This window comes from Rutilus rutilus (genome assembly GCF_951802725.1).
Source record: "Rutilus rutilus genome assembly, chromosome: 22".
Classification (NCBI taxonomy): Eukaryota; Metazoa; Chordata; class Actinopteri; order Cypriniformes; family Leuciscidae; genus Rutilus; species Rutilus rutilus.
In genome coordinates, this window is record NC_140227.1 from 1,431,270 (window position 1) to 1,454,757 (window position 23,488).

General features: G+C 38.8%; 1 protein-coding gene across 1 annotated transcript; it reads right to left on the minus strand.

Moving 5' to 3' along the window:
* Window positions 1-319: 319 nt before the first annotated feature.
* slc6a1b (solute carrier family 6 member 1b) lies at window positions 320-10,865 on the minus strand. The gene is made up of 15 exons (XM_084394387.1): window positions 10,517-10,865; window positions 9,376-9,734; window positions 9,018-9,149; window positions 8,812-8,912; window positions 8,615-8,724; window positions 8,228-8,360; window positions 7,613-7,747; window positions 7,433-7,536; window positions 6,904-7,028; window positions 5,723-5,835; window positions 4,680-4,811; window positions 3,827-3,929; window positions 2,146-2,246; window positions 1,895-2,062; window positions 320-843 (listed from the first exon to the last, which is right to left on the minus strand). The coding sequence occupies exons 2-15, from the start codon at window positions 9,608-9,610 to the stop codon at window positions 736-738; spliced, it is 1,800 nt and encodes a 599-aa protein (XP_084250513.1). The 5' UTR covers window positions 9,611-9,734; window positions 10,517-10,865; the 3' UTR covers window positions 320-735.
* Window positions 10,866-23,488: the final 12,623 nt, after the last annotated feature.

Genomic DNA, 23,488 nt, shown 5'->3' on the forward strand with positions numbered 1-23,488 from the left:
TGTCTTAGAAAAGAAATGAAAAAAAATCGTAACAGTCTTTTTTGACGTCAATTTGCCCCCGCGGCTGGTAATGCATGACGGCCCGGGGCGTTTGTAAACCCAAATCCATACTGGTCTTGTGCTTTTCAGGGTTTGGCCCGAGGGCTAAACGGGAGAAAGGGCTTGTTTGAAACTCTAGAGTCTTGAAAAGTGTATTCTGGCTATTTAACCTTGACGCCCAAGGTTCAGTCTCGGCCCGTTGCACACTCCCATTTTCTTACTCTCTGCTTTTATATAGCTATATAGATATAGTATATATATATATAGATTTTATTTTTTTCAGATACAATCAGATACAATTCGATTCTAACCTACAACTGCATTTTAATACATTAATTACATGTAATATCAAATTAACACTGCGCTGTTGGAATTACATTGGGACGCCAAATCTTGAATTATCATTTAAATCCTGTGCTTACACTGTGACCCTTTGTTTTTTTGTTTTTAGAAAGACTAATATCTTGCATATGAAATACAGATTAACCATAGAACATTGCTGGATAGATTTTTTTTAGACCATACGTATATATATATATATATGTACCAAAAGAAGTCAAACTGTAATCAGGTTGGTTTTCCCTCGGAGGTAGGTGAATATACTTTAGACGTGGAAGTCCTTGGTTGTGATCGACTCTTTAATTCTCTCTCTGAACGCTGACCTTTGATAATTCGGGTGGAGCGGGAGGACGGTGGTTAGATGTAGGCCTCGTCGTTGGCTGGGATGGGGTTTTCCGGTTGTTGTTCGGGTCCGTTCTCTTGAGTCCGGACCGCCGATGTGGGCTGAATCATTATCCGAAGGCGCTGCAAACGGGAAGGAAAGTCGTCAGCTGCCGTTTCGGGAAAGACTAACCACACTCTAAAATCCTTCGTGGGATTGATGGACATTGAGAGTATATAGACAGGTAGCCTATGCTGTAATATTTTTTTTTATGCATTTATTTTAATTTACATTTTTTATTTAATTTATCCAGTTATAATGAAAAATGTAAATGCTGTTTAAACTTGTGTTTTGATGAATAAAATTACAACTACACTAAAAATGCTGGGATGTTTGAACCCATGGTTGGGGCAAATATGGACAAACCCAACCATTGGTTTACATTTAATCATTTAGCGGACGCTTTTATCCAAAGCGACTTACAAATGAGGAGAGCAATAGAACCAGTTAAACTAATAATAGGACAACGATATGCAAGTGCTGTGACCCTTCCCAGTTTAATCTAATGCAGTTTTTTATTTTTTACTTTATTTTAATAGATATAGAATAGAAGTGAAAGTAAAGAGAAAATAAAGTGTTAGTATTAGTGGACCAAGTATTGCCGAATTTTAAATAAAACATTTTAAACCAACGGCTGGGTTTGTCCATATTTGAATCAACCCAGGATTTTTTAGATTCTACAGTAAAGAACGTACTAATGCAAGAGTGAAAGCAGAAATCATGACCTTGATTGGTGCAATTAGGATGTAATTGAAGCCAAATCTAAAATAATGTGTCAGGATTGTCACAAGCTACAACCACAGTGACCTGAGATTGGTGCTCTTTATTCCCAATCACCAGTCTCGGAAACCTGAGGTAGTGAGAAACACCTTCAGCAAAATCTCTCATTTCTACAATCAGTCCAGGCCGTTGATTGCACGCTCAAATGGCAAGAAGTGAAGACTAATTGATGCAATTAAAATGAATCCAATAGCCACGAAATAGAAACAGTGCATGCTTCGCCCCATGCTGGAACATCTGCATTAATAATGCATGCGATCCGAATCAATTCCCCCACTGTCGTCAGTGGAGAGACTTTCATGTTCCCTGACACTTGCACCTGTGGCTGCGAGGACATGCAGACGGCAGCGATACCTCTTTATATGAGCCCTTCAGGGTGAGGAACATGTAGCCCATGTATCCCGGGATCAGAACCATGGATGACAGGGCCATGCACCAGCCCACGCCTTGCCCCCACTTCGGGAACACGTAATTGTTCAGTTTAAGCGGGACCATCTGGACGGCGCTGAAGATGAACACACCCTACGACAGGAGGAACACACATCAGTCTGTGTGTGCATCTCGAAGATGCTTCCAGTGCTCAAAGACTCGGTGAATCAACTTACCCCCACAATCAAAGGAGTGAAAACGACCCAGCACAGCTTCCACCAAATGCAGGGCTGGTAGCCAATCATCTCCTCAATATTGCCGTAGAATTTATTGACACCTGCAACAGGCACAAAACAAGAATTAAGAGGCGAGTTACACGGTTACAATCGGGGTGTGCACGAATATTCGATCTGTAACGATTCCCTCATGTCACGATACTGAACTCACGATACTGAACTCACGATACTGAACTCACGATACTGAACTCATGATACGATATTATTGTGATACTCCAAGACATATGATGAAAGGTTAACAAAAAATAAACTGTTGATTAAAATGGTAAATTTGGTATTTCATTGAGTGTGTAAATGAATAGTCTTGGACTTGGTGCTGAAACCCAAAGCACAGTACAATAGAGACACCAGAATAACAATATTCATGATTCTGAAGCTGAAAATACTGAATTATTGTAGATGAATATGCTTTCACTGTCACTGACTAGATATATTTATAATAATGTAGGACACTTTTACTGGGAACATCAGACATCTGGCATTATCAGGACACACACATATTCCCACATTGCATTATCATACATTATATTCAACATTATATAGTAGTTTAATGTAGTACTGACACTAAAACTCTGTAAACTTGAATTTTCTCATACAGTAATTTTCATTTTGGGTGATCTATACACAACACATATTGACAATATCAACAATACATATTGTTCCATTTCTGTATTGCGATATATTGTGACACGATATATAGTTACACCACCTAGTCATTATTATTCGAAGAATAAAGTTGCTTTGCTGGTCGTAAATCCGTGATAAATCCCCAGCACTAAAACTCGCAGTTATACCTGACTGCACTAGGTGGCGCTGTGGAGTGTGTTTAACAAGAGGATTGTATTTGATCTCACAATGTTTTCGTGAAGTTTGGAATTACTTAATGCTTGAAAATGTTCTTACAAATGATTAAAACGTTCGCGCAGAGCTCAAATGCTTTTGTTCTTTATGTTTTCAACTAAAATAAAACCTTAAGATATAATGCAAGCTTGTTGTGTATATTGGCTAATCGCAAACTTGTTCATCAAGAAACTTGATGAACAAAGAAATAACATCTTTCTAGTTAAACGTCATTTAAATAAACGAATATTTTGATGAGCTTGTATATTTGAATGCAATATTTGTGAAAAATGGCCAGTCCTAGTTTCAATGCATGAGCAGTTTGTGGAGGATTACTGGAGGTCTGCGCCTCGCTTCATAAATGCAAATATAGAACGGTGCTGTAGTTTGCATAATCAAGCCTGCCATGCACAACAATTAAGATTCTACAGGTTCATATTCATTCAAATCAACTGACTGTGGAAATGAGTCTGGCACCGAGATTAGCATGAATTATATTATCTGTGATAATAATTAGCATGCGTTGTGTGTTGTGTCTGGATGTGAAGAATAAAAAGCAAATGAATTAATAATTACAAAAACCTATAAGCAAAGCATTCTTTGATTTCAATGACTCACTGTGGTGTGATAAACAGATTAACATATTTCAGATGCGTTCACTTCATAAATGACGTCATTTTCACAAAGATATTTTAAAATGCATATCAACTTCTCAACAATGTAATATCGGCTTGGAAAAAAGGAAATGCATCGACTTATTATAATTTTCTGGCATATTTACCATAGAACCAGGATATGGAGACGCATTCAAAGAAGACCAGGAACAGCAAACACATTCCACTGGCAGAATAGTAGTCAAAGAGTTTGAACACGTAGAGACCACCCTGTGGAGAGAAGAATCGCCATGGTTAGCAAGCCGTGCGGATTAGATTGGTTTAGAAAGCCGCTCTCATCTAGCTAGCAGCGTTAGCGGGTTTCAACATGTTTCAACAGCGATGACAATCAGCAAAACAAGCGTTCTCTCCTCTGCTCTGTTGAGTCACATGACTGGCCTGACATGTATGAGTTGCTGTATTACCACATGCACTTGTGTTCTTTATGAACGTCAACATGTTAACAACCCGTTTTACTTCTGTAATGTGAAGCATTTCTAAGTTAAGCTGCCAGTTCAGGGAAAACCCAATAGAAATGGACTGGATCATAGTTTAAGTGCATTGTCCAATCATAATACAATCATTACTTTATGCTGACTTTAAAAGACAAACCCAAAAAGCCTTATTCCATTATTTTCCTGTACATATCTAATCTTACCCTAAAGTTTAAGTCACAGCTGTATTTCTTTACTGAATAATAATAATTCCTAGATTTGTTCTGCAGTGTCCAAGTCTTCACTGGCTTGGTTTATATAACAGTTTGCGGTTATATAGTGGCTGAACACTTCAGATTCATCACATATCCCAGCAGAAAACACTCAAATGCTTCTGTCCCATTAATGCAACTTCAAGAGCTCTTATCCTGCCCTTCTTATGTATTTTTACCATATATCCCGTTACACGCTTTAGAATACAATCAGCCTCCAGCTCTTTTCAGAGGGCGGTGTGAAACCGGTCTAAAGATGAGATGTGTGCGTTTACCTGTGTGATGTTCGACAGGCCGATCAGATACGACACCAGGCAGACGACAGCGATGAAGATCTCTCGTCTTCCTCTTAACAAACGGGGAAACTCGTCCACAAGAGCCGTGATGAATCCCTCCACCGTACAGAACTACACACAACACAAGATATATGGAGATTGAAAACATGTGCTTGATTTGGTCATGTCTGAATTCAGAATATCATGCTTCACATTAAAGGGTTGAATGAAAATGAATATTCTGTCATTATTTACTCTCCCTCATGTGGTTCCAAACCCGTAAGACTTTCGTTCATCTTTGAAACACAAATGGAGATGTTTTCAATGAAATCTGAGAGATTTCTGCTCCTCCATTGACAGTCTACGCAACTACCACTTTAGGTAAGGGTGTAAATGAATGCATCATTAAAATAATCCATGTGACTCCAGTGTTTTAACCTCAGTTTTATCATTTGTTTGCACAAGAAACAAAACAACAACCATAATTTACCACTTTACATTTACATTTATGCATTTGGCAGACGCTTTTATCCAAAGCGACTTACATTGCATTTCAAGTACACATTTACATTCTTATCAGTTCTTTGTTCACAAAATATTAATCTCTCGCGTCAACACAACATGCATCGCTCTCATGATTTGCATGTTTGTGATTAATATTTTGTAAATAAAGTGGTAAATTGTGTTTTTTGCACATAAAATTGAGGTTAAACCACTGGAGTCACATGGAATACTTTATGATGCATTTACCACCTGAAAGTGGTAGTTGCGTAGACTGTCAATAAAGGGACGATAATCTCTCAGATATGATCAAAAAGATCTTCATTTGTGTTGCGAAGATGAACAAAGTCATTTTTGTGTGTGAACGATTAGGTTACAACAGCTGTGATTTTAAGGGTCAGAAAGTTGAACATGCACATGAAGCACCTCCCTTCTCTAGCTTAGTTTTTGATTTAGGCTGAAGAAATGAAAGGCTATAGGCCATATATGCATGCCTGAAAACACATGTACAGTAGTGTGCCTGTGTGAAGCATGTTCTTTACCTGACTGTCAATGCCAAGCATGAGCAACATGGAGAAGAACAGAATGGCCCAGAGAGGCGAGATGGGTAACTGTGTGACGGCCTCGGGATAGGCCAGGAACGCCAGACCCGGCCCTGGAGAACACAACACGCTTAATGCCTTTTCCATGCGTATGATGGCACAGATTTACAGGACTGTTACAGGCTGGATTATTGTTCCTGTTATCTCCTGCATGTTCCTGGTTTGATTTATAATTAAAGACTTTATTAGTGATATTCCTTTGACATGCACTTATTAAAGCCACTCAAGCCATGTCAAAAGTAATATAATATTCAAAATATTATACTCTTAATGTTGGTCAGTTTTATGCACAGCACTTTGCATATTTTTATTCATCAAAGGTTTGTTGAAAGGAGATGCTTAACCGCTAGAAAATATCATAACTGTAAACCTCAAACTAAATATTAAAAATAGCCGTTTTATTTACAATCCATTTTATGATGTTTGTAATATTTGCAGCCCTGTTACTAAAAACCCTGATATGTCTGACGCTTGGTATTTTCATATTGTTTCATTCAATATTTTTTGATTCTTATTTTTTCTATTAAACAATAAATTAACAAAAATGATATAAAAGTCATTTTAGAAAATATATTTGTTTCTGATTTTCTTTTTTATACAGTCATTTTGGTAGCAGGGTTGATGGTTGATCCTGCAAAATGCATAACTGAGTTTGTTTATATTGTAAAGGGAATAAATAATATAACAGGGTGATGTGCAAAAGGTTGGACAGATCTGAACATTCTTTTTTTTTTGCTTATTTCAATTAATTAATCATTAAAAACACATTTTACAGCAATGAAGTGCAGCAGATTATACCAATTTCAGCACGTTGTATGATTTTGATTTTTAGATGCAGTCGTAAAGATTGAGGCCTTATTCATGATTTTTTTGTTACCAGTTACTGTGCTAGGTTCATTTATAATAGTTTGTGACTTTAATGCAAAACAAATAAATAAAAAATCATGCACATACTCATGGAAAGTGCCATTTGTTTGTACAGTCCTGTGCTACCATGAAATGCAAGACTGCGTATAATTGCTCATCGACTAATAGAGGACACCAGATGCCAAAACACTGTGTAACTTCTAGAAGTAGGTCTTTATCCAGTGCTCAACTGATGATCAATCCATCATAATTACCTGACGCAGCCACGTCTGCTATGGGCCGATGTGTGATGTGAGCCATGAAACCTACGATAGAGAAAATGACGAACCCAGCGAACATACTGGTGAAGGAATTGATGCAGCAGACGATGATAGAATCTCTGAGAAACAGACGAAAGCGTGAAGAGCAACCGTTTAGTCATTTATCCCACACTCTCAAAAATAAAGGTTCTTTACTGGCATTGATGGTTCCATGAAGAACCCATTGCATTGAAAAAAAAGAGGTTATTTTAAGAACTGATCACTGAAAGGTTCTTCGAGGAACCGAAAAGGGTTCTTCCATGGCATCACTGCGCAAACCCTTTATTTTTAAGAGAATATTATCTATCTATCACACTGAGGAAGCATTTTGTGTAGGCAAAAACTGTTTCAGAAATGCTTGGCTGATTTGAAATACAAAACACAGAAGAAAAGAAAAAAAGACTTGTCAAGCTTGTGTCTGTACAGATCAAATTAGAGTTGCCATTTTGAATGCCCCTTAATAAATCTTACAATTGCTGCATACTTGTAAACATTGTTGTTGAACGTGTTGTAGCTCCCGAGGGCGATGAGAGAGCCCAAACCCAGGCCGTAAGAGAAGAAGATCTGAGTGGCAGCGTCCAACCACACCTAAGAAGAGAAATCGGCAGATTATACGCCTGTGAGAACACGTCTATTACGGTATGATAATTACACAGCGCTCCACCTCGGATTCTTTCAGCTTGCTGAACTCGGGCGTGATGTAGAACAAAATGCCCTCTTTCGCTCCAGGCAGCGTCACTCCACGGATGAACAGGATAAAGAGCATGAAATAAGGGTATGTCGCTGAGAAATATACCACCTGAAATACACATGAACAGCCTTGAGGAAAAAGCTTTGATATTGTGCGATAACGCTAATCTAAAGAAAAAGCATTTCGAGAGCTGCGTAAAGCATGACATTATTTGCAGAGATTCTGATCTCAAAGCCTTGATTGCAGGCCTAATTTTTTATTTTTTACTCTTAATCAACATGCACCAATGCGACATTTTTCTAAATTTCATAATCATACGTTAACAAACAAGTATTCATTACTTCAATGAGCTCATTGTTTCTGCATTGAATTATTACATTGTTTAAATTATATTTATATCAAAAAATATATTTTTTGTATATGCACATTTCTGAAATACATAGTTATCTCTGATAACAGATCACTGTAAAACTGTAATGTGGACTCATGCATTTTCTGCAAAGCTGCTTTGAAAAGATGAGTATTGTGAAAAGTGCTATACGAATAAATGTGAATTGTGAATTTTTGTGTGTGCAAGGGCGTTCTTACCTTTCCAGTCCAGCCTACGCCCTTCCAGATGCAAAAATAGACCAGAACCCAGGCGATGGCCAGTGTTATTGCCAGTGGCAGTCTTATCTCTCCCGGCTTCTCCAAACCATCAGTCATCTGATGCATGTTCCGTCTGAGAGAGAATTAACATTATTAGAGAATGCAGAAGAATATAATGCATATCTATCAACCCACGTAACCCACAAACAGAGCAAGTCTAATTGCTGATGCACCACATTCAACTAGGGTTGTTTGCCAAAAATAGCACAATAGCCGCATTTTTGAGGAACAACACTGCTTCTTTTACACGGCCGAGGACAAAAGGAAAGTGTTTGCATGTTGCTTGAATACCAAAGCGTTTCACAGAAGAAGAAAAAAAGCCCTTACTCCCAGAACTCCACGACGGCGCTCGTCATGTTGATAGTGTTTGCCTGGCTGTAGTTTGAGAAACATTTCTCTGTATTCCAAGGGTTTTCACAAGACTTCCAGGGGAGCTCCTGAAACAGGACATTTCAAACAGGACATTTCAGTGCTAGTCTAGTCATAATCATGAGCTATTTTGAAACCTGACAGCATGTACTTACTGTGGTGAATGAGTTATACAGATAGTAAATTGCCCATGCAATTATGACTATGTAGTAAATGTTAAGCCAGAACGACAGGACTGCTGCTGCCAGGCCAACACCTATGGAAACATGTGCGCTATAATAACCATATTTCAGATCATTTTTTGCAAGGACACAGACTGAAATACAGCGTCATTTACACGCGTCTAAACAGGGTTTATTACCTTTGAACATAGGGGCCAGTTTCCACACTCCGAGACCCCCGATGGACGTGTACTGACCGAGAGACGTTTCCAGAAGAAACAACGGGATCCCAGCAAATACGAGGGTCAAAAAGTAGGGAATCAAGAACGCCCCTATACAGACAGAAGAGTAATATAATGAGACACATTCAAAATATGCATCCGTTTATAAAATCCACTGTTTAGGATCTTTGCGCTTCCAATGATTGCGCATATCCAGCGCACATGTTATTGTGAGTGGTTTTCGAAATCTGATTTTTTTGTATTTTTTTTTTTTTTACTCCGTTTGTTTCGAGGGGGGAATACATGGTAAAAACAACCCGGATTTTTTTTTCTTTACCTCCTCCGTTTTTTCCGCATAGATAAGGAAATCTCCAGACATTGCCAAGTCCAATGGCATAGCCAACACATGACAGAAGAAAGTCAAATTTCCCCTGCCACGTTTCTCTGTCAGGAATGTCCTTTTTCTGCTGAACTTTAACCACCAGAGTTTTTGGTTTGTCATTGGCGGTGGGCGCTTCGTTGACCTCTGTTAGCACGTGTCCATCGGAGGCTTTGGTGCCGTTCGTGGCCATGTCTCTGGGTTTGGTCCTGGCGGTCGGACGGAAGAGTTCAGCACCGGTCCACGTAGACAGCAGCTTCGCGGTTCGATTAACCAACGATTAGAGTCAAAAAACGCCAATGAAGCTTGACACTGACCTGGAAACCATTGAGAGAAAGGGTCATTTAGATATACACTTTATTGTGTTCGTCACATGCATTTTATTAATACAATAATATTAAGATGATGAAAAAATTAAATAAGAAGCAAACAGCATACTAAATTAAATACAAATTGGTGCATGTGAGTTTAGTGCGCGCGGCATTAAAAGCGCGTCTGTACATATTTCTTTATTTTTTTTACATTACTAAGAATTTATGATGTGCATTTCTGTTATCTAAAACTTATCTGCGGTGGTTTGCAAAATAGTTAGGCTACTAGAGGGCAAAGTATTTGCATGTATTTCTGATTTCAAATTATTCAAACGGTGGATTTTAAGTCGTTTTCCCTCGAATCCAAATGACAGATCACACGTTATGTCAAACCGTTCGAGTAATGTCGTCAAATTCTAATTTAGAATGTTCTAAGTTCCAAGCGCGCGTAACTCTGGGCTTTTGCTAACGCGTCGCGCGCTCGCGCTGAAACGCGGGCTCAAAAAGTCGAGCTAAACTGTCAACTCGCAGCTTTTTAATCGGATAAATGAGTGTGAGACTAAAATATTGATCAAACAAAAACTAACATACATCCGACTAACATGCACAAGCAAGTCTGAAATGCGCGCACAAACATCGCGTTTTACAAGCATGCAAGTCAGGCAGATGTGTGTTAAAACGGTGCGTTTTAGATGTTCAACTTTCAAATGACTCAGATTTTCCCCGGTCTATGAAAACAAAAGCATTAAAATGACTAGTTTTATAGCAGTTACGTATGATCTACTTACACCGGAACAGTTTTCCTGCCAGTTTGGTTGCGGCGGCGCGTATCCGTGGGTTCCTCTCAAATTCCAACTCTTGGAATTTTACTTGTCCAAACCAGTGCAAAATGTTTCCATAAAGTCAAGTGGCCAAACAGCTATCCTGAGGGGAAAGGTGAGTGAGAGTCTGGTTGTCTGGTGCTGTCCAGTTGTGTGGTGCTGAAGGACAGGGGAAAGAGCCAGAGACAGGAGCAGCTCCTCTACCGTGAGCGTCCAGAGATGTTACATGAAGCACACACCGTCACTCTCAATGTCAGCTCAAAGTCGACCCTCCCCGAACACAACATCTCCACCACTGAAATCCCAGACACTGCATGGCCACCTTCTCTTCTCAGCGCGTTTTATATGCTTTGTATGTTTTTTTTTCTTTCTTTTTCTTTTTTGACCAACTTGCATTGCTCTGTGTTTGAGAGAGATCGTGTGTTTTATCAATTGACGGACACTGCCCATTCACTGTAATTACGATTTAATTGTGCAATTGTCTTCTCGAAGTTGCATGCATATGCGTTGCTCTAATAAACCTGTGAATGCATATGGCGCAGACAATTTCTTTTTATTAAAATACATGAAGAAATGTTACAATTTTAAAGCACATCCTGCTGTTATTAAACACATTTGCTAGACAAGAGCAACTTTGACTGCATTTTATAGTCGTCACAAATAAATACAGCCAGGCTGATTATTTTTCAGCATGGATGAAAATCCATGACGCATGTAGTTCTGTCAGTTCCAAAATCTTCCAACAAGCCTCGTCAATAGATACCAAACTTCATACATGTTCTGTTCTGAATTATTGTGTTAATATGGTGTCAAATATATCTAAGCAAAGTTAGCAAAAAAAAAGCAAAAAAAAAAGAAGCAAATTAGCATTACATGCATGCACATGCTATTGGGATCAGCCATTAAAAAACCTGCTACGAAAATGACGGTAACACATATAGTGTCCGTGTTACATGTGATTTTAATTAAGTGCAATGCATTTATGCGAATTCCTCAGTACTTGTAATGTAATTACTCTGTAAAATAAACATCAATGTGAAGGGTGATTAAAAATAAATACTTCTCTTTGTATATTTTCATATAGTTCAAAACTGGATAGAGCTAAAACAATGCACCGCAGCAAAAGGTTTTGGGTTGAAAAAGGCCTGAACTAATTTACTCTCCGAAAAAAACAGCAGTTTCCAAAGTGTCAGATTGGGATGACGATGCCAGTCATTCTCTGGATTCTGGTAAACCGTGATAAGGAAGTCAGTCAATAAGGAGAGTCTGGGGGTGGGAGATAAATTGAAAACTGGTCTTATAATCTTCTTAGCTGACTGCCTCCCGAAATAAAATACCCTTGCGGGGAAATCTAAAGGAACACTGTGCTCAGAAGTTAACTCCTATACAACCATAATTTAGTAGTCTGTAATTAGATGTTAAAGCATTCACAGACCGAGAAGTCTTCAGACAAGATGAGAAACATCGATTAAGGATGACAATGGAAAGGTAGAAACAGGTCTTTAGGACTGTCATCTCCAACAGGACCGTTGATCACGTCTAACATCTTTGATGCTTCATGGTGTTGGTAATCAAATCAGAACGATTGAATAAAGAACATTTGGCTGGAGATTTTGACTTTTTAACCTGCTAAAAATAAGCATGAACACAGTATATATACTGTTTTCAGTGTTAATACTTTCTTCCATCCCAGTTAAATTGGCAGAGACAAGTAACACGTGCATTTATGTATACTTACAGTGCTTTCAGGGAATACAGTTTGCTAGAATGTTTGATCCCCGATCTATACGAATTGAGCCTATAGGAATGGTTGATTCTGCACAGGTGTAAAGGACGATGACTATCAGTAAAGTGCAGAGATTTTGGGGGACAGGTGCTCAATTAGAAAAAAGGGCATCCTTCTCATAATTATTTATGAAAAATAAAGTTATGTGCTCTTGAACATCTTTTGATTACACGAATTAAAGGTGCTTTATGTAGAATTCCGAAACTCTTGTTATTAGCGACACCGGTGGCCATTCAGTGAACTGCAGCTCGTGCTCGTAATAACTCAGCGTGATTCAATGCCCTGATATAATCATGTTGAAGATATTTTCATTCTTCCCTCAGAAGTAAAAATAAGTTGGAAATACCTTTGCAGCGATATACTGTTAACGGACGAACTGCTGAGAGCGACGGTTAGATGCATAACCTCACAGATGAGCTCATTCAAATTTCACTGTTATGGTTGATCATAAAGTATATTTGAGACTATAGACTATATAGATCTGGCTATGTGAGACTATAGTTTCAATGAATCCCTTTTCTTTGCATGACACATTGACATTACAGTCCAGAACGGCTCTTTCGGCATGAACGTGAACATTGTATAAGCATTCGTTCGATTCACGTGTCACTGAACGGAAGAGAGGCTCTCGAGAGCGTAAACGTCACATCCGTTTGATTTCCAGGCAAAAACGTCCCGATTCTTTCACATAAAGGCTTTTAGAGACAGCCTTGGAAGACGGGGAACGTCTCAGTTTTAAATGTTGAGAGAATCGTAAGTACAGAGGCGTTGTGTGTGAACATGATGTGTTCTGAACATCTAGACTAAATGTGAGAATTTACATGCACAAAAATGAACTATTAACTATTATTATGAAAAAAACAAACAAATCAAATGCAAACTCCGAATATTACACAAACATGCAATAATTAAATATGTTACATTGCACAAATACACTTTATGTATTTAATCTCACTTTATCAACCAATGTCTTTGCTGCTGACCTTCAATCTAAGCAAAAATGACTTTAAATAATCCACATTTGTGTTTTTATTTTTTGATTAACCTGTGTTGAAGTTTCTTATTTTTCTGCGATCCAGAACGGCAGCACATCTGAACATTTGATGTGAAAGGGCTTTTTGTTATTAAAAACAAACAATCAAGCCCAGCCCAGGTGAGAAACAGCAACGCAAACTTAACCTAACACATTACTTTCCATAAACAGTTTCTAAGTGACGCAATTATCACTCTAAAAAATGCTGGGTTGTTTTAACCCAATTTTGGGTCAAATATGGACAAACCCAAACGTTGGGTTAAAAATGTAATTTAAAAATTTAACCCAACGCTTGGGTTTGTCCATATTTGACCTAAATTTGGGTTGAAACAACCCAGCATTTTTTAGAGGGTAGGGCGTAATGCAATATTGTAATGGATTTATTTTTAAAGTAACTTTCCCCAACACTGCAAGCTGTTCAAACATCTGCATCAATAAATAATAAAAATCCATCTTACTAATTATCAAAAACAATTTATACTGAAATTACAATTGCATAAATAATTTCACAAGATTAAAGTATTAAATGTAACACTTTGAACACAGAAATTTGGAAAATCATTTCTATAGGCAACTAATTAACAATATCTTGGCACGTGATAAATGATCAGAATTATGCTAATTCATGAATTCATTATACCATAGGGGCCAATCCAAAAGAGAGGAAAAACTATTGCACAGCTAATTTATGACTAACATTAAACACGCAACTGTTCACCCATTACTTCTAGCAGCATGACTTCACATCCACGCCACGCCATCTTGTTCCACTTCAGTAAAGCATCAGTGCTGTTGCTCAAACCGTTGCTGTCGTTTGAGAGGCATCAAAGATCAAACTTCTGCGTTTCATTCTCAACAGTGTCGGAGTGGAGGGATGAAAAGCCTGAGCTGATGGCAGATGGTGAGCCAATGAGGGGTGAACTAACCTACTAATGATACAAAATGAAATTTTGCATTTAGAACCCATCTGGTTGATTCTCCCTCTGGGGAGAGAGAGCTCAGACGTAGCCACACATTTGTGGACCTGTAGTGAGAATCAGAGAGTCTGGTGATTGTTGGTGGCACACATGATTACTCAACTGTGCAATGAATCTCATAACAGCAAAGGGTGGCAGTAATTTCCACCTTCTGGACCCGCTATATATCCCTCTGCGTGCCAGGGAAATGCTTTCTACTGTATACAGTTTGGGTCCCAAATTATACCCCTGTAATTATGGCATCTTTTGTCTAACACTTGATCACTAATGAGCGATTTAGTTGCACAATCTTTGAGATGTTGAATGCGAAGCTTAGCTCTAAAAAGACAAAAACTCCAAAACCAGACTGGAAATGTATGTAGTGTTTATTGTGTGTTAAGACATTATGAGCTATGTTTATATCCTATATTGGTTTGATTGTAATGCTAATCAACGTGTGCTGTGCTTGATCTGAGATTCTCAGTAAGAAAAGAAAGATTGTTTCAATGTGCTCTTGTTTCCGTGTTCTTATAAAACATATGTACAAGGTGTACAGTAGTGGCCACAAGTGATGTCCGGCTTCACACATTATTCAGATATTATTATAAATATTATAAATAAAGATTTTGTTAGCATATTGCGTAGTTGTCCTTGGTGTCAATTTGTGATAATGCAATGAAACATGTCAAATTGTGCAGACATAATCTTTTGGAAATGTTTAGAACAAGAGAGAACCAATGCTAATCAATAACTAATCATGTTGTATGCTTTTTCCTGACAGCTTTTTGCATTTTATTTTAATTGCATAGTAAAATTAAATCTGTAGCTGTAGTTTGCCAAATAACTGTCATACCTTAACCAAGTTTAATGTTTTGCTCTTCATAAAAATATAAAATATTTTCCTCATATATTGATGATCTAATCGAACTTGTGAGGTCATATATCCCCTCAAGACATCACTTTTGCTAACTATAACATTTTTGTTTCCATCCTTTAACTTTGTGTAACTTTAAGTTTTGTTGGCATATATTACTGTATTTAGGCTAATTCAGTTAGTAATAATATTTTCGACTGAAATAAAACCATTCATAAAATCAAAATAATGCTTGATTTTATGAATTTGCCAGCAAGAGAAATCTGTAATTAACCAAATTAGGATGGTTCAGGCCAACTGATAAAATGCATCAGGAACGATGATGGAGGGAACAATGATTCATCGCATTTGTCCTTTTCTCACCCAGTCATACACAATATATGTTCGGGAAGTTTGCGAGGGGAGACAACATTACTCCTTTCATCCATTCAGGCGTAGAAAGCAAGGCTTGAGATGTCACATCTCCTTATGTGTGACACCGGGCCCCAGAATGTGCGCTGTGTTCATTGGTAGGGCAGTCAGGTAGGCTCGCATGAGTCCTGCAGAAGAGGCTCAGCGCTGGGTTTCCGCTCGGCCTGAAAGACTGGGACAGACTGGCGTGTCTGTTGCTGGGTGATCAACAAGGTGGTCTGGGGCCAGTTCAATAGAGAGAGAGAGAGAAAAAAAAACTGGGAATGGGCACAAAACAAACAGATACCTCTTCCCACAATGCAGGAATAGGAATGGGAATATGAATGCGATGGTGAACTTGTTTTGAAGATGTTTTTCTTTTGACTTCGGGATGTCTCCACTACAAAAGTTACAAAAGTGGCATGCAGTGTGATTTCTTCATTTAATAATATCAGTGTTGAGGAAAGTTACTTTTAAAAGTAGTGCTTTACAATATTGTGCTACTCCCTAAATAAGTTACTTATTGTGTTATTTAGTTACTTGTTATGGCAAGAAATGCATTACTTTACTTGTGCGTTACTTTTTCTCACCTGGGCTGGGCTTGCTTGTTTGTTTTTAAGAACAAAAAAGTTCGATTTTTGGCAAATTTAAAGGCCCTTTCACACCAAATAAGACTCAAAAAAGCTCAAACTAATCTTTCCGCTGTGCTGCTGTTCTGGATCGCAGAAGAATAAGACGCAGGAGAAGAAAGTCTCTAACTTCAGGAGGTTAAACAAAAGAAAGCCATTTTTGCTTATTATAGTTAAATTGGATTTAGACTTAGACAAGACATTGGTTAATAAAGTGAGATTAAATACATTGGGCCCTATCTTGTTCCCAGCGCAATTGACTTTGTACACGGACGCATGTATCATTCCTATTTCGCACCCGACGCACAGCGGACTTTTCCCTCCACAGACGCACGTCGGTAAATTAGGGAATGAACTTGCGCTCCCGGGGGCGGTTCAGCGAAAAGAGGAGGCGTGTTCCGGCGCAAACGTTCCCTGGTGCTATTTTGCAGTTTCAGAAAACAATTCCACCACAGACCAGGAGAAACCTCGTCTAAAGTCAGTGGCGCGTTATTCAGATGCTATTTTAAGGGAGCATGTTTGTAGCGTGTGCACAACACACACACACTTTGCTTCTCTCATCTACACAGACACAGCAAATCATAGGCTACATTATTACAAGGAAAAATATTAACACACGAGGGAAAACATTGTGGTGTCCATGAAGATGTGAAAAATAAATCTAGCTTACACATTTACCAAAATTATTATACGCCTGTTTGGACGAAGCTAATTTGGGTGTGTTTCTCCGTCCCCAATGTCACTTCTCTGTGTTTTACGGCCCTGACGAAAACGTCGGTCTCCTCGGCTGTGAACCGCTCCTGGCGTGCGTCTGGCAAATCCGCCGTTATAATAGCAATCCGCCATGGAACAAGCGCGCCTGCTCTTAAAGGGAATGTGAGATGATGCTATGATTGGTTTATTTCACGTTACGCCCAAACCACACCTATGAGTAATGAAGCTACTTCAGACCAACACATTTTAGATTTGCGTCGAGATCCGCCCACAAAGTTACTTGCGTTTCGCGTTTGATACTTGTGGGGCCCATAAATGGGGCCCATAAAGTCACAAAATATCACATTTAATTATTGGAGGTTTACTTAGTATTCTGATTAAATGCCTGCTCACATATGAAATTTATACAATTTATAATATTCACATTTAAAAGAAATGTGTTACTTTATGTTACTTGAAGAAAGTAATCTGATTACTTAATTGCGGTTCTTGTAATGTGTTAACCCCAACACTTACAGTTGCACCGATGGGAGTGGAAAGCTCTGCTCGTGATCTACTGGCGAATGCATACGCAGCCGGATCATTTCCATGATGACCAACGCATCTACCAAGATTAACGCAGGTTAGCATCTGGTTTAAGACATGCTTTTAGTGGGTGGTAAACACCAGTAAACTGACTAGAGCAAACCTTAGTAAATCTCCTTGCATGATTTTCTTCTCCCATAAATGTTGTGTCTGAAAGGGAAACTCTTACAAACGCTCAGCCGGACAGCAACATAGTGTCGGCTCAGATCCGGTACATGTGGATCCCACGCGTACTAGATGTGGGCCGGATCTGGGCCGACACTATGTTGTTTTCTGGGTATGCAATAAGGTCAGCCGAAATAATAACTGTGCCCACGCCTTTCCAGTGCTGATCTTTCACCGCAGTTAGTTAGTAAATCCTGACAGTATATGGCATATCACAAGCTGTTAGTAAATCTGGCTCTTGGTGTTACAAAACCATTAAGAATTAAGGAAAATAGTTCACCTATAAACATTACAAACTGTGATTGCATCCATTATAACCCCTTTTCCACCTTTTCTGTTCTGGGTTCAGTTCAGGCCCAGATCATCCACACCAGAACCGATGAAACCCGTACATCGTGCTCCTGCTTGACTTTCTCATGGGATATGGACAGATCTGGATGAAAAAACACCATCTCCAATCTCAATCTATCAAGGATGGCTTTCTCATCTTCCCAGAAATTCCACCAACATTGCGTTCATAAAGCCATCCAGAACTGGAACAAGAGCCCGCTGGGACCAACATAAGGAGACAATCATGTCCCCTAACTTTCACTGTTTCTCCCTACTGGAATGATTTTCCAATGTTGATAGACAAATCTCTTCCATGAACCATTGCTTAAATCCTGTTAATGTACTGAGTCTGTCTTAATAATATAATAATAAACTATTCTTTCTCTATTGACTAACTGACTGTCATCTCCGGGAACTGAGTATTTCCCATGCTTCCTTTGGCTAAATCTTGTAGTATTCCTCATTTGTAAGATTATTGAATTATAGTATGTACTAAATTAATATATCTAAATGTAAATGATATTTGTAGTGAGTGTTGGGATATGGGACATTATTTGCGTTCCTTTAATCACACAGGTATACCCTTGTTTATTAAGTGACAATGTTCTGAGGATTAATGTAACACATTGTCACACACTCAATCAAACTGATTGGTAATTGTTTAATTTCTAATGGATTTCGATTCATTTTTTTCAGATTACTTTAGACCTTATTACCTTACAGCACCCATGTATTATTATATTGCATCCTGCTGTATTTATCATATAAAGTGTCTTTTTAATTTAATTCTCAAATCTCATGCCACAAAGGGAGAGAAGGAGGTTAATCCAAGGATGTTTGGTATCTTTGTCCTGTTTTTGTGTGTGATTTGTAATTTACCACCTTCTTGGGTGAGGCCAAAGGCAATGACAAATCTTTTTTTTTTTTTTTTAGTTCATGTTTTTTGTCAATCAGTCTGCCATGCTGCAATAACAAGCTGTTTTTCCCAGAATGCACGTGCACATTTGATTGGTCGACACAGAGCTTCCCTTGAGTGAGTCTTGTCTGGTTGCTCTATTTGGGGTAATGGAGGTGGGCAGAAATAAATTCAGCAGTCAAGGCGAATATCAGGAGTTAATGACTTTTCCAGATCCTCCCCGCATCCCCTGCCCTCACAGCTTGATAGAGGGAAACAGACACAGCAGGCGGGAAAACGCTGCTCTTTCCCAGTAGTTTTTAAAGAATTTATTATATTATATCATATCATATCATATCATATCATATCATATCATATCATATCATATCATATCATATCATATTATATTATATTATATTATTATTATAATAATCCAATAATCCATTATTCTTAATTATAGTCTTACAATGGCCCAAAAAAAAAAAATTAATTAAAAAAATTAAAAGATAATGAAATAAAATAAAATGAAACTTTTTATTTTTTACTTTTAAATGAATTTATTTATATAAAAAAATAAATAAAAAATTATAATATAAAAAATTATAAAATAAAATAATAAATTAAAATAAATAAAATAAAATAATGTAAAAATAAATAAAATAATAATACTACCAACACACACAGAAGAGTAGACACTACATTTGAAATATTTGTGGATGGGTTGCTAGGAAACAGAGCAGCTTCAGTGTTGTGATATCTATGGCCTCCTGTGGATGGACTCCACTGCAGCTGCTCAAATACGTTCATTAAGTTTTATAGAATCCCACTAAATGCCTAGATTAGAGCTCAGAGGTTAATACACATTCAGATAAGCCTTTGAAATACTTGCTCTTTCTTCAGTAGTGCATTGACATATGTACGTTTTTGTCTTTCTTCAATTTGCAATTAATCGTCTTGAAGAAATGCATTAATTTTCTTTTGTAATACCGATGTAATGACCACAAGAGATCTGTAGATCTTTAAATATCATCCTTTTGTGCCAGTTTGGAAGTATTCTGTGTGAGACTGCTTGTTGTCTTGACAAAGCCAATACACTGATATTGTATTTAAGCTTATTCTGGGAACAAAATTACTTCAATTTCTCCTCCAGCTTTCAAGCTAATTTTTTACCGTAGTAATAATATTTTACAATATTTGCAATGCAAAAGTAGCTCTGAGTTGAAACCTTTAGCCAGTTCAGAAGTTGTCCAGATCTACAGCTCAGATGCCTTGGCTAGATGTGTCCACATAATCTTTTGTGCAACCATTTTAGGTCACTGCCTCTGTGAGGAAGCTTCTTTTTTTTGTTGCAGTTACACCACCCATTGACCATCAGCATTATCATCAGCTCCAGTGACTGAGCGCTCAGGCAAAGACAAGCAGCCAGAGGCGTCTGACTGGCAGATCTCCAGAGAACAGCACAGTCTTTAGGCTCTCTTTAACCTATACAGAACCTGTGAGGTTTACTTGGGACTTGGTTCCCTTGAATAAACGAGTAAAAGGAGATTGTCACTAGCTGTTTCCATCCAAAGCTGAGAGTTTAAATTACGCACAAAATTGGAATATTGCATGAAAGATTTGCGAATAAAGCACCGCTTTCCATGTGTTCAAGAGAACACAGTCGTCACTTCCTGAGAAATTCGCTCAGAATATCAGTAATAAAAATGGAAGTTTCTGCAATCAGACTCTTTACCCTCCATCATAAATGAGTGTGTCTCAGAGCGTCAGGCGAAACACAGTAAACGCTGTCATGTTCTCTGGTGTTCGGATGCTGGTGTTCGGGAACACACTCGTGTGAGACGCTTCTGAAGTGAGTTAAACCAAATCATTCTGATCACACACTTTGACTGTCAGAAACACCAAACCAACATCTGAGATGCTGCGATGCCGCGATGCCATTGGTCCACTGGTTACTCCAGTTATCAAGTCATGTCACCTTCATTTATATAGCGCTTTTTACAATACAGATTGTTTCGAAGCAGCTTTACAGTGATAATAGGAATTAATGCAACAAAGATTGTTTTGGCTGGACCGCAGCTCTAGAAAAAAGTAATTGTCTAGCTCAAAGGTGGGGTAAGCAATTTTTGAAAAACGCTGTTTGGAAGTTAGTCAGACCGACACACAAACAAACAACAACAAACGTGTAGCCAATCAGCATTAGGGGCGTATGACGGTGGAGGAGAGAGAATGAACACGAGGGAGATTTGAAGAAAGACTGCAGGAATAGAGATGAGACACAATACTAAAGAGAAAAGCTCAGAAGAAATCACTGGAAAATGAAGGGTTATGATCAGGAAAGAGCTTTAGGACCCGCGTTAATATTAGAAAAGCTGTCCAGCGCTGGAGAGAGAAGCGGGAAGGCCTGAAAACAGACGCGGATGTTGCTTTGATTTGCTCCACACCTGAATAACACTGAGTAACACTGAGTAACACTGAGTAACACTGAGTAACACTGGGTAACACTGGTTAACACTGAGTAACACTGAGTAACACTGAGTAACACTGGGTAACACTGGTTAACACTGAGTAACACTGAGTAACACTGAGTAACACTGGGTAACACTGAGTAACACTGGGTAACACTGAGTAACACTGGGTAACACTGGGTAACACTGAGTAACACTGGGTAACACTGAGTAACACTGGGTAACACTGAGTAACACTGAGTAACACTGGGTAACACTGGTTAACACTGAGTAACACTGAGTAACACTGAGTAACACTGGGTAACACTGGTTAACACTGAGTAACACTGAGTAACACTGAGTAACACTGGGTAACACTGAGTAACACTGGGTAACACTGAGTAACACTGGGTAACACTGAGTAACACTGAGTAACACTGGGTAACACTGGGTAACACTGGGTAACACTGAGTAAAACTGGGTAACACTGAGTAACACTGGGTAACACTGAGTAACACTGGGTAACACTGGGTAACACTGGATAACACTGGGTAACACTGAGTAACACTGGGTAACACTGAGTAACACTGGGTAACACTGAGTAACACTGAGTAACACTGGGTGACACTGAGTGACACTGGGTGACACTGGGTAACACTGGGTAACACTGAGTAACACTGGGTAACACTGGATAACACTGGGTAACACTGAGTAACACTGGGTAACACTGGGTAACACTGAGTAACACTGGGTAACACTGGGTAACACTGAGTAACACTGGGTAACACTGGGTGACACTGAGTGACACTGGGTGACACTGGGTAACACTGGGTAACACTGAGTAACACTGAGTAACACTGAGTAACACTGGGTAACACTGGTTAACACTGAGTAACACTGAGTAACACTGAGTAACACTGGGTAACACTGAGTAACACTGGGTAACACTGAGTAACACTGGGTAACACTGGGTAACACTGAGTAACACTGGGTAACACTGAGTAACACTGGGTAACACTGAGTAACACTGAGTAACACTGGGTAACACTGGTTAACACTGAGTAACACTGAGTAACACTGAGTAACACTGGGTAACACTGGGTAACACTGGATAACACTGGGTAACACTGAGTAACACTGGGTAACACTGAGTAACACTGGGTAACACTGAGTAACACTGAGTAACACTGGGTGACACTGAGTGACACTGGGTGACACTGGGTAACACTGGGTAACACTGAGTAACACTGGGTAACACTGGATAACACTGGGTAACACTGAGTAACACTGGGTAACACTGGGTAACACTGAGTAACACTGGGTAACACTGGGTAACACTGAGTAACACTGGGTAACACTGGGTGACACTGAGTGACACTGGGTGACACTGGGTAACACTGGGTAACACTGAGTAACACTGGGTAACACTGGATAACACTGGGTAACACTGAGTAACACTGGGTAACACTGGGTAACACTGAGTAACACTGGGTAACACTGAGTAACACTGGGTAACACTGAGTAACACTGGGTAACACTGGGTAACACTGAGTAACACTGAGTAACACTGGGTAACACTGGGTAACACTAAGTAACACTGGGTAACACTGGGTAACACTGAGTAACACTGGGTAACACTGGGTTTGAGTGTCATTGTTTGTCTGGAGCTACTGTGCTGTTGGCAACTAACAACCAACTCTTGTTTGTAATTACTGTTGTGTACTCTACATTCATTATTTTTATTTTTTTGCTTGTCATTCGTTCATCATCTGCGTTTTATTTTTGGTGAAGCATTATTTTGTTGCGCTTCTGCTATGATAAACAGACATCCACTCTTGTTTAATTGCGTGCGTAATGGAGGCCAGCTAGTGAGAGTCATGCTGAAGATTGCTGGACAATGCGGTGTTTAGCGTCAGTGTTAGCGCACTCACTTCGCGTGCCGGCGATCAGAGTTCGAGTTCGACTGATTTGGAGGGTGAGATTTTAAGGCAGAGCAATGAAGAGAGGGGTTTGTTTGGGTTGATTTAGAAATATCGCTTACCCACCTTTAAGTAAGTTTTTGATTTATGTATTTCCATTGTAAAAATCATTAGTTATTAACTTAGGGGTCGCTTACACAACACTGTTTTCAATTGAAA